The 12,152-nt window shown below is 49.7% G+C and overlaps 1 protein-coding gene across 1 annotated transcript in view; it reads left to right on the top strand.

Annotated features, from left to right (window-relative positions):
* Window positions 1–11,631, top strand: part of LOC309415191 (E3 ubiquitin-protein ligase ARK2C-like) — a gene marked incomplete at its 3' end in the record, with an annotated part of 48,620 nt that extends 36,989 nt beyond the window's left edge. Inside the window, exons 2-8 of the mRNA XM_082012638.1 lie at window positions 1,213–1,522; window positions 3,594–3,719; window positions 7,216–7,345; window positions 8,340–8,444; window positions 8,977–9,072; window positions 10,276–10,382; window positions 11,514–11,631. Coding sequence (XP_081868764.1) covers window positions 1,213–1,522; window positions 3,594–3,719; window positions 7,216–7,345; window positions 8,340–8,444; window positions 8,977–9,072; window positions 10,276–10,382; window positions 11,514–11,631 — 992 coding nt within the window. The remainder of the gene's footprint in view (window positions 1–1,212; window positions 1,523–3,593; window positions 3,720–7,215; window positions 7,346–8,339; window positions 8,445–8,976; window positions 9,073–10,275; window positions 10,383–11,513) is intronic.
* Window positions 11,632–12,152: the final 521 nt, after the last annotated feature.

Here is a 12,152-nt window from a genome sequence, read left to right as displayed (position 1 = left end):
CTGATCCTCAGCAAAGAGGCATCTCTAATAGCCTCACTCGAGTCTCATCCTTCACCTCTGAGCTGCTTCTCTCCCTAGTTTAAGAGCCAAAAACATTGCTGTGATACCTGTAAATGCTTCAGGAATGCAGGAATTAATCTGCTGGGTTGGGCCAAGGGCCCATCCAAGCAAGGATCTTGAGGGAGGTGCAAGCCAGTGCCAGATGTTTTGCAAAAAGCCTCTGCTACGGATCTCTGTCACACCTCATTTCTTCCTCATTCCCATCAGTTTCATGGCTGGTCTCGCAGCAGTCCCTGTTGTGTTTCCCACCACCGCACTCTCCCTCTGTGCAGTTCACGAGGGTGGGCTACTGAAGGGTCTCAGCAAAGATGCACAGCCTTAATCTCATCTCTCAGAGGTGGAAGGTGTCTCATTCACATCCTACATTCAGCAAGAGACAGTGTCTCAGATATTATTTCCTTGCCTATGAGACATGTTTCGACAGGCGGAGAAATACCTTGAATTGCATGGGAACTGAGCAAGCTTAAAAAACTTCATAACTCATGAAAATATACTTTAGAAAACAGATTTTTTTTTTTACTTTTTCTAAAATGCTGAGGCTTTTTCATAGAATCATGGAATGGCTTGGGTTGGAAGGGAATCTTTAAATGTCACCTAATACAACTCCCCTGCAATGAGCAGGGACGTCCTCAACTGGATCAGGTTGCTCAGAGCCCCTCACTTGGGATGTTTCCAGGGATGGGGCATCTACCACCTCTCCGGGCAACCTGGGCCAGTGCTTCACCAGCCTTAGTGTGAAAAACTTCTTTCTTTAGCTAGTCTGAATCTATCGTCTTTTAGTTTAAAAGCATTACCCCTTGTCCTACTGCTACAGGTGTATTAAAACTTTTGTTCTTTTTCTCTTTAAGACAGGCAAACCAGAACAAGCTGAAGCAGTTTTCATCAGTATACACTTCAATTTGGAGCCAAAAAGCCGCTTTGAACTCAAACCTATGTTTTGGTTCCAATGTTTTTTGGAGGAGAAAAACTATTAGTCAAAATCAACATTTTTCCATGTAACCAATGTTAACTGACCTGTTCTCTTTTTTTTAACCCTTCTGGCAGAGGAGAGAAACAGCTGTTTGCCCAATTCTTGCCCTGGATGGGCAACCACGGGGCTGGGGTGCCCCGGCCACCACTGGCCCCCATGACGGCCATGCTCTTCTCTTCCAGGTGCTCCTTTTCAAAGGTCTCAGCATCCCCATGCTACCTCCTGCCGGCACTTCCACCTGGGTCCCCAGCCTCAGCTCTCCGCCGACTTCACCCTGCCTCACGCAGTGCAGCCCCAGCCGGGGCTGACCCCCCACATGGCCCCCGCGCACCAGCACAGCGGCCCCTTGCACCAGCCCCTGGCACCAGTGCCAGCCCTGCCCTTCCAGGACATGGCCGGTCCCTCCTTCCTACCTCAGGCGCTTCACCAGCAATACCTCCTCCAGCAGCAGCTCCTCGAGGCACAGCACCGCCGGCTCATGCCCCATCCCAGGTAAGGGGGTCTTACTCTTCCTGAAGGACGCCGAGTAGCCGCATCAGCCTCACTTCAGCAAAGTGGCTTCTGCAAAACTCCGGCGGTACGTGCCGGTAACGTTGGGTTTTCTTCACAAGTTCATTTGTGTACCTCCAAAATTCATCCACCAGAAGGGAAGCTGCAGGGCAGGTTGCATCTGCGGGTATACCTTTCCCATGGGGATCCATACCATGCTCATCTAGTATGTCCCAAGGTCGCCTGTAAGACGGTAACATCATGATGGTAACACCTTGGTCTTGCAGTGAGCCTGACCTGCGTGACAGAGCGAGCGGTAGACGGCACGCACGAGCTACCTCCTCGTAGCTGCTGTTTCAAAACTGCGTAAGAGATTGTATCCACCTACACCGTCAGGTTTCGCACATGACGAGCTTGCTCCTCTGGGTCTAGGTAGGCTTCCCAACTCCGTGAGGGAATGATGCTGTTGACCTGCCGCACATTCAATCACAGAAAGCAAGCCTAAATTCAGACTGGGCTGACGGCTGCAGAGAGAATTACTGTAACTCAGCAGAGGTGGAAATGGGTGCCTGGTCTTGTCCTGACTGTGTTTCTTGAGAGAGGGGTTTAGACAGCACGTAGGACAGGAGTGCTTTTTTTGGAAACATATGGAAGCTATTTGTGGGTTGTACCCGTGGACCAAGAATCAGAGGATGACTCTTTGCGATAACGCTTCATTTGGAAAGAATGCTACAGACGGAAAACACTTTCTTCCCATACCCTTTCTGCCTGAAAATTGTGCGTTCTTCTCCCCCTTGTTTTGTTCAGCATAAACTGGATTTTAGGTGGATTTAAGGATTAGTTAATAATCGAGTAGCAAATATGTGTGAGGCTGAGGCATTGATGATACAAGTGTTTATCTCTTAGTCATAAGCTGAATTCAAATACAGGCACGGAGCACAATTCCACGCAGAAGCTGCTTTGGTAAGTGCTGCCAGTGCTACATTTGCAAGTGGGCTGTGGTGAGGAAAAGGGCAGAAACCTCTTGCCCAGTCCCACAGCCTGTTTCTGAAAGCCCAGCTGCATCCGAGGAGGGTGTCAGAAACCTTACAGGTGTGGGGCATGACATCCCAGTAATGGCAATCTGGGTCATGCCTTCAAAAGCAAAACCTCTGAGCTGTGGCTGCATGAAAAATTCTTTATCTAGCAGCTCCCTGCTCCATCTGCTCTAGTGGCTTCCTATAGCTTTGCTTTGTGATGGCTCCACTGGTAAGCAGGGACTTGGCAGGGAGCAAGGGGTTTGAGTCTGTTTGTAGTGCAAATCCAGCTCGTGCATCCACCTTTGTATTTCTCCAAGCGTGGACACCGAGCAAGCAGCACATGCTCTTCCCCTGAGTAGTTCAAGCAGGCAATAATCATGAGAGGAGACTCGAATCCCTCGAAAAGCCTTGCTATATATTCTACCACTTTTCCCTTCCCTGCCTGCAAAGGCAGCAGAGCTGGGGGAGAAGGAGCTGGATCCCAGCCTGGCCTGTCCATCATCCAGAGAAATGTTGGCGAAGGCCAGCAAGAGTAAATTCTGCTTTCAGTTACTCCTGAGTAATCCTGTTATGAATGAGGTTTCCCAGGAGTTTATGGACTGCATGGGGAGACGAGGCAACCTGCAGCTTCTTTATGATGATGGATAACGGCTGAAGCAGGGACATGTTTTATCTTGTGTGCTGTTTATGGGGCTGACAGTGGAGAAAAAGAAAATAGTGCAAGTGGCACATAGCTGCTAAAGAAGAAGTTGTTTGTTTCTGCTTGCTCTCCATGTTGCCACCAAACAACATCTCCTGTAAACTGAGTGCATGTGGATGCTACAGGGGACGAGTGGAGGTCTGTGTCATGTCCATGGTGACGAGTAAATGACATAGCTCTGAGTTCCTCATCATCCCTGACACCTGCCTGGACTCTTTTCTCTTGGACACATATTCAGAAGCCCAACCGCTTGGGTTTTCCCCCAGTTTATTGACAGGGACTCAGAGCAGCAGCCATACGGACCAGTGCCTTGGCCACGTGGCTAACTCGCTTGCTGGTCTCCTCCTCCCCGCAGGCGGGCTCAAGAGCGCATGTCCGTTCAGCCTCACCGTCTACACCCCAGCTTTGACTTCAGCCACCAACTGCAAACACCACAACCCATGGGGCCCCAGCCCAGGTATTTAGCTGAAGGCACAGACTGGTAAGTTTTCTGCATTTCACTAGGGTGTTGAATGAGGTGTTTAAAAAATCCTGGGGAGGCTGCAAGGGTTGGTGAATGTCATCACGGATCAATTCTTTCATGAAAACTAACAGTTCAGCGCAACAGGCACAACGTGGGGACTGTGCGGTGGGAAAACTCATCTCTGGGAAGGCCATGAATGCGTGCTAGAGCCTTTATGCATGTACATGATAACATCGAGGCATCGATGCTGCCCATAACTCTCCATCCATGGATGCAGAATGTAGCCAAGCATTAATCTTGCTCCAGGGTATTTTCTTGCTGCAGGGTACAGCCAGGATCTTTTTCATTCAGATCTGAAACCGCCTGAACTACATCTTCTGCTGTCCACCAGGCACTCAAAAAACAGTGGCCACAACTATTTCTGTGGTCTAACTTAGGGAGCACGGTGCTGCCCTGCACCGCCGGGTGGTGTGAATGAATTAACAGTTGTTAATCGTTCCCTCACTGTAGCGTTTGATATCCTGGAAAAGCTGAGCAGGTAAATGATCAGGTAAATGAAAAATGATCCTTTCATTTTCAGAGTGGGTTTTGAGCTCTTGCACAGTTAATAAAGAACTGGACCCTACTTGGAAGAATAAGAAAATAAAAACATACTTCTGAGTAGCTGCTTATTAGCTGAGCAAAGTCCATTCTGTGCACTGAATGGAAAAAATAGCATGTGAACATGTAATTAGAGACAATGGCAATGTGTATGCACAAGGGGACTGCAATAAAATGTCACAGGAAATCTTAATTATGGCATTTCCTAACATCTGAGTGCTTCGCTCTGCAAGTAGAGAGTCCTTTTAACACAGGGGGGGTGTTTCCCCCTCTGGGGTAATAATATGCAACCTAAAATATGGCCAGACCCTTCTGCCATTTTCTTCTCAGGTGTTCCCATTACTGGCACCACTGTGAGCTGAATTTGGCCAGGATGACATTGTTCAGATCAGTTTGCAAAGCAGTTCACGTACCATCTGGATAGAGCCATTCTTCCTGCCTCTCTTTCGGCTCAGAGTGTTTAATTATAATCATTAGAAGGATCTGATAAAGCATTGCTTTGTGTTCCCCTCCTCCTCCCTCCTTTTTCCCCCTGTGTTGCTCCTAAGGAGTGGGGATGAGAGAAATGGTATACCATGTATACATATTTGGGTGACTCACTTCCCCTTGGGCCCGTTTTGCCCAGTAACAGATACAAAAACTTCCCTCTAATGTGTTACCACCCCGTGGGCAGCATCGGCGCTCGCTCGGAAGCGGTAGGCACTGTCACGGGAAACGGGGATGGAAGGAAGATCTGAAGGTGATCAGGCATCTCGGACAGCCCAACCCTGATTAAAATCTTACAGTGAAGAAGAAATAAACTCCCATTTGGTTCCTTAAATCATCTGCATACGTATTTAGTGACAGCCATCCGACTGTTGTCTGGAGCCTTATCCCTCAGTTTTTGGTTGTTGGCAGTCCATGTACCATAGGCATCACAGCTCTTGAACGTTGCATCTGAGCATCAAGATGCTGTGCAGTTGTTCACATAGCACAAGCTAGAAGGTGATGGTTAGTTTTGGTTTTCCTCAGCTAATGTGCTCTGCTTATTCACCCCCAAACCCTGGGAGAACACCGTTCCTTGCAGTATCCTGCTTTGGGCCCTTCTTTGCCCTTTGCGACCCACGGCATCGCTTCAGGAGCCTCCACATCCAATTTTAAAGCTCTAGATGCACCAGTGCACAAACAGTTCAGCAGTGCTGTTACTGCAATTACTTGTGCAAGTTAAGAATGGCTGTTCATCTTTGAGAGACCTCTTTGGTCCTTGATCTCAAAGCGCTCTGTGGATTGCCACATCTATTTTGTAGACAGGAAATATGGGAAGGCAGAGAGGAAATGGTCAAGGTCATGCATCAGGCCAGTGGCAGGGCTGGGAACAGACCCAAAGCCTCCTGATTTGCAATCGAGCCTTCCATCCACCTGGGAACAGTCTTCAGTAACTGGATAAATACCCAAAATTGTGACACGGGAGCTGGAAAATACCCAGTCCTGTGGATTCTTACCCTGGTTGTGTTCCAGCCAGTTGCCTGCTGTGTTTTATCCTCTGCCAGGTTTTGTCTGCCTAGCACATGGCTAGCACAGGGCCACCAAAGGCAGTCCCTCTCTTTGCTTCAACTTGGGGCAGGGTGTCTTATTCGGGGTACTAGAGCGCTGGAGCTGCTGCCTGGTACTCAGGCTGTTCTGGGTAAAGGATTTCTGCATTTACTGTCCCCTCACATCCGTTATCTGCTGTTGGGCAAAAGCAGTTTCACAGCTGCTGGACGACACGTCTGGGTTGCTCCTAACAAGCCGTTGCGCTCGCTGCTGCTGTCCTCCGTGCAGGGGAAGAGAAGTTCGAGGCCAAAATGGGAAGCCACCCCTGTGCTCTAATTAGCTTTGCTTTGGCAAATGTGAAGATAGCGGTTATTAGAGCACCGGCTTTTGTAATGATGATAAAGTGAATGACATTCAAAGTGCTTGTTTGCTGAGAGACTCTTTGGCTGGAGAGACAAGGGATCAGCTAATTGGATTATAGATGGAGATGCTGCATTGGGCCTCCTCCCATCCCCTCCACATGGCATGGCAACGGAGTTGCCGTTTGTCTCTGCCTGCTGGATTGGGCAGGTCTTGGTCATGCCAAGTCCTGGGATGGAGCTGGGTTATTTTTCTGGAGGAAAAAAGTGCCCAAACTCACCAAGCTGAGTCCCAGCTCTGGCTGCCTGGGCCAGGCTGCATGCTGGCAGGTGGGACCATTGGGGATGTCCTGCTTCATTGGTGTTGGCCCGCTGGTTGTGTGACATGTTTCCTACAGCAGTCTCATCCAGAAATTTCCAAAAACCTTTTTATTTTCTGCATAAACAGCAGTTCCGGAGTTCCCTGAGGCTGGGTTCAGGTGAGGTGCAGTCTCCCTTGTCTCCCCGAGTCCTACTGTGACCTGGGCTGGGGTACCTACAAGGAGAGCACATGCCCATCAAAAAGCCCCTGGACAGTGCCCAGCTGGCTCCTAACAACCACCCAGAGCAGTTCATCAGTGTGTCCCCTGACTAGCTGTATTCCTACAAAATATTCAACGCAAAATGTAATTGTTTGCAGTGATGGCAGCACAGGGAGGACCTGGTCTGGCCAGGTTGAGCTACCGAGCCTGGGTATCTATTGGAGCCACCAAAATGATCTTGCTCTGAAATTAGCAGGCTGCATCTGTGCAGCCCTTGACCTCGGCTAACACAAATGCTAACTGGCATAAAAACAACGCCTCACTCCTTCGTGCTGGCCTGGTGGGTGACTGCCCAAATTGGAGGAAATACGTTTCCAAGCGGTAGCATCACCCCAGGTTGAGGAACCCACAGCAGCCCAGAGCCCACCTGTGGAGGTTGCCCTGTGAGCATGATTCGACGTGCTGTAAGCCATACAGTAAAGCTGTGCAGTCAAAGCCGTGTCTTCATCCTCGTGCCCACAGGGACCTCAGTGTCGATGCAGGACTGACTCACACCCAGTTCCAGGTCCGGGCAGTCCCTCAGCCCTATCAGCATTACTTAGCTACACCTCGGATGCACCACTTCCCCAGAAGCACATCCTCGACACAGATGGTAAGTGAAACGCTTTTACCAAGAAATGTTTTATGCATTGTCTGCCAGAAGGCAGTCAAAATAAAGGCTGCTATCTTTCTATCACCTGTCTTCTGCGAATCCCACTTATCTCCGGCCGTGGGAGGGAGTGTCTGAAAGGATAATGTCACATCATTGCGCTCTGCATTAGGAAAAGGAAAGGAAAGCTCAGCTACTCTGGAAAGGTTCGGTCCGTCGCATGCAGCACCACGCTCACAAGCTGGTCCGCAAAACCTGGGCAGGATGGGAGAGGCTCAGCAGTTATTACTAATAATATTAACACTGGAACAAATTGTGGGCTCTCAGGACTTTTTGTGTGCGGAAGGATTGGCAGTAGGTGACTCTTTCCCCTGGGCTCAGCCCGGAGGACCATCCCTCATCACATCGTTGCTCTCTACCTCAGCCTTGATGCCATGTGTAAAGGTTTTGCATGAGCTCTTGCACAGGTGGAGACGGGGTTTGACGAGAAGATGGGCTGACTGGGGTCACTTGCTGGCCCTGCTCCCCGCAGGGTGCTGTATTTGGAGCTGAGCCATGCCAAGCACTGCTAATCCTTAAAGAATCCTCAGGAAGGTGTTTTTTCCTTCTGTGTCCATAGTCGGACCCTGTGTGCCACAGCGAGGCTTAAAAAATCAAAGCCTGGATGAAGTGAAATCCACCCATTTAAAACTAAATAAAATAAAATCTCTTTTTAAGCTAATCCATGTTGAGAGTTTGGAACTGAAATGTCATAGATGCAACAGGGATTATTGTAACAGGTAGTTTATTCAGAAGAAATGCATGTTCTTAGTTATCATTTATAGGAGATCTATTTAATAAAACCTAATTTTTTGGTTATTAAAAGGCTTCCATTGGGGAAGGTGTCAGTCTGCTCTTTCATTTTGAATTTTTAAAGCTCTAGATTTAAATCAAGGTACACAAGGGATTTCTACGTGCAAGTACAGGTGGCTTTATTTTCCTCCCTCATTTCTCGCAGGTTGTTCATGAAATCAGAAATTACCCTTATCCTCAGCTTCAGTTGCTTGCTCTTCAGGGACTGAACCCAAGCAGGCACACGTCCGCTGTGCGGGAGAGCTATGAAGTATGTATCTCGGGGACTGGAATTATTATAAAAATTAAGTGCTGGGAATCTATGCACGCTCTGGCATAAACTTGTAAGACTATTTTGTGGCATGGCAGTTGCATTGAGTCTTGCAGAAATTTTAGTAATAACTGGGAGGCGAAGGGATTGAGTGAGTTTGGTAAAAGATGATTTACTCCAGGGTGCCTGGGTCTGGTTCGGGTTGACTTTGGCTCACTTCATGTCTGTGAACAAAGTGCCTCCATTCTACGGGGCTTTGTTTCCCAGTCTGTCAAACGGGGCTCAAATTCCACCCTAACTTCTGAAATATTGGATGTCCAGCTCTCTGTTCTCTGCCCTGAACCCCTAGTTATTGGTCCAAGAGCCAGGGCTCAGATCCATCATTTAAGCACAACTGATTTGGGTTTGATGGACATTTCCACTGAGGAAAGGGCGGGAGGGAGCCTTGTTCCCCAGCAGGAAGGGCGGGTGGTGGGACCTCAAGCCCCAGGAGCAATGCTGATGGTGCTTTGTTGCTATTCCTGTGCTGCAGGAGCTGCTGCAGCTGGAGGACAGGCTGGGCAGCGTGAGCCGGGGCGCCGTCCAGAACACCATCGAGAGGTTCACCTTCCCCCACAAGTACAAGAAGGTGAGAGCCCCAAAACCACGGCACAGCTGCCAGCCCCTCTCAGTTGGCCAAGGGTTGTGGGCACAGAGTGGATAGAAGCACAGACTTTGGTGGGTCGCAATCCTTAGGGTTGGCAAACTGGCACCATCAATCGAAATATTCCCTGAAATGGGGGAGGAATGTAAAGTCCAGAATTGGTGCTTTAATATCTTGTGGGGCTCCCTGACTGAAGCGGTGGTGTAGCTCAGCTGGCTGTTTCTCACTTCTAGGCTAGGAAGCTGCGGGCCAAATTTTCAAAAGGGTCTCAACCTTCTCCCACCCAGCGGGTGCAATTTCCCCCCTGTCCGCACCTGGTAAGAAAGTGCACACACCAAGGGGGCTTCGTGCATGCAAACCCACCCCGTTCTGCATGCAAGTGGCGCTGCCCGCGCACCCCGCCGTGAGGGCTCCATGGCGTGGGGGATCTTGTCCTCCCCTCGTTTTGCAAGAGGTGTCACCTCTGTTGGAGCTGATCTCCTGCCCATAAGGAAACGGGTGCCATGTTTTTGGGTTGTGCTAAATAGAAAATGGGAAAAGTGCTTGTCTGCATAGTAATTTCACATGTTGGTCATTCCTGGTTGGGCAGTAGCAAGTAGGGACGTTACATTGCCCAAGTTGGAAGTGAGTCAACTGCTGCACTTATCTCTGGCCGCATCTCCAGTGGATCCAGAAAAATTATGTTAATAGGAATGGATGTGTGGGGGGAAGAGAAAAGGAGAGAGTTGACAGGCTAAGCACTGCCCCGTGGTGTAGTGTGGGCCTCGGCCAACGGCCAAACTGGTATGGAGGACAGTGGTTGCCCTTCCTGGCAGTGGTGGTCCCACATGCTTTGGGGTCTTCAGGAGAAGTCTCCAGCAAAGGAGACCATGGGGCCATCCCCACTGCAAGGAGGGTGGATGAGGTGGCAGGGGGCTGTGTTAGGACAGCAGAGGACAGGCTGCTCCTTGGACAGGCTGGCTACCACCATCCCCACTGCCGCTGGCCCACAGGAGGAGACGTGCCGACCAGCAGCATGTTGGTGGCATCCTCCCCTCACAGGCTGTTTTGGCTGGGCTGGCTTCCCCAAGCTGGAGGATCTGGCTGACAGATGAAGCTCTTATTATTTGCCTTCGTACAACTTCCCAGGCTTGGGAGAGCATTAGAAAGTCAAGTTCTAACCAAATTATGTCTTTAACCTTGCTGCAGAGAAGACCGCAAGAGGGCAAGGCTGAGCAAGAAGATGGAGAGGAGTCAGACACTGATGAGAAATGCACAATCTGTCTGTCCATGCTTGAAGATGGAGAAGACGTCAGGTACGATCCTTCCATCTGCTCCTCTGCCTCTCAACGCTATCTGAGTTGTGTTTATTGGGATTAATGCTGCTGTGTGCTGGTGGGGTTGTCCCTGTTCTTGTCCTGACAAACTCACTTGGGCTGTTGCAGGGTCTGAGAAACCAAATGCCATTTAGATGGATATGGTATGGGCTGTAGGTAACAAGAGCTCTGCAGCAGCAGGAGGGCCAAGTTTTAATAGTGTCTCCTGGGTTTGGATCACCTGCTTCAAAGCTGTGCTAATGGGGCAGGTGGCAAGTGTCACAGAAGGATGGGTCCCAGGTCTCAGACAGCCATCTGGAGCTCAGGGTTGTCAACGGCTGAGCTTGACAGATGACCAAAGTATGATAAAAGGGAGTATGGGTGTGAAGTCCAGGGGAGTTTGGCTTGTGGCGAGGACAGAGCTGCTTTATTGTAGAATAAGTGAGATTACTCTGCCCGCACGGTCACAGGGAGCTGTCCTAAACCAACAACAAAGCCCCAGTTATCCATCACAGATGTCCCCAGGCTCTTGGCTGGGTCAAATCAAGCAATTGCAAGGGGCTGAGCTACTATGGCTCACTGCAGGTGGGCAGTGCAGCTGCACTGCCTGGTCCTGCTCCTCACATTTTAGTTGCCTTAAACCATCAAGAAAAACTCCGATCCCCTTGCTGCGGATCCTTGCGGTTCAGGGTCCCTCCAGCTCGCGAGGGTGAAGGGATGACAAAAGGTGATGTAGGTAAAAAGCAATCGCATTCCCTGGGGCACACCAGACACCCACCACCACCTGACTGCTAATGACCCGCAACAACGAAGAACCAAGAGGCTTTGGAGTATAACCTAATACTCCTGAAATGTTAAAAAGCAGCAGCCAGGGTAATTAATAACTGGAACAACTCAATTCAGGAGGGTGTGGGGTTTTATAAAAGGCTTTTAATCAAGAAGGACATCATCTTTGACCTACTGCCCTATCTGAGCTGGCGTGGCTGGGGAAGTCTGTAGGACCTAGACAGCACTGGTGTCGCTACACCAGTGCTTCTCCGTGTTTGAAGCAGCCCCGGCTGCTGCTTTCTGGCTCTTCTTGGTCCCCTGGCCCTCTTCCATCCTAACGGGGTGGTACTTGTCTCTCTGCAGGCGGTTGCCCTGTATGCATCTCTTCCACCAAGTGTGCGTGGACCAGTGGCTGGCCACTAGCAAGAAATGCCCGATCTGCAGGGTGGACATTGAAACACAGCTCGGCTCGGACAGCTGAAAGGACTGGCTGGACACACCATTTTCCTTACCAGGTCGTATGGCCATAAACCCTTGCAGCAAAATTTTTGCCTTCTGAGCCATTTGATTGAGAGGAAAAGTCTGCAGGCACGTTAGTGAGGAGGAGGAGGAGGCGGTACAATATCTAGCAGTAGGAGATATTGCACAGACGCAGGATACGGGCCCGGTGAAAGGGAGCTGGCATTCCCGGAGCTCAGAGACCCCGTGCTGCAGAAGATTTAGTGTTGAACATGAAGGAACTAGTTGTGGTAGTCTGGCCTGTCAATCCTGCATTTCATGAGGATTGTATATATACCTCTCGAATACGTAGACACATGTTAGGGGTCCTTTAGCTATTTCTATGGATGGCAGCTGGAGCATGTTAGCTTAAGAAATGTTGTGTTTGATGCCCTACTCATCTTGTGGTGGACATGTTGCTGTTACCTAATTTGCACCAAATATTTTTTCATAGATTCCTTATTTTGGTGCCTGATTAATACATTGAAGAGGGGGAATAAAGAG

Source organism: Phaethon aethereus (assembly GCF_964289735.1).
Source record: "Phaethon aethereus genome assembly, chromosome: W".
Taxonomy (NCBI): domain Eukaryota; kingdom Metazoa; phylum Chordata; class Aves; order Phaethontiformes; family Phaethontidae; genus Phaethon; species Phaethon aethereus.
Note: the sequence above shows the minus strand (reverse complement) of the source record. Positions and strands in the feature narration are given on the sequence as shown.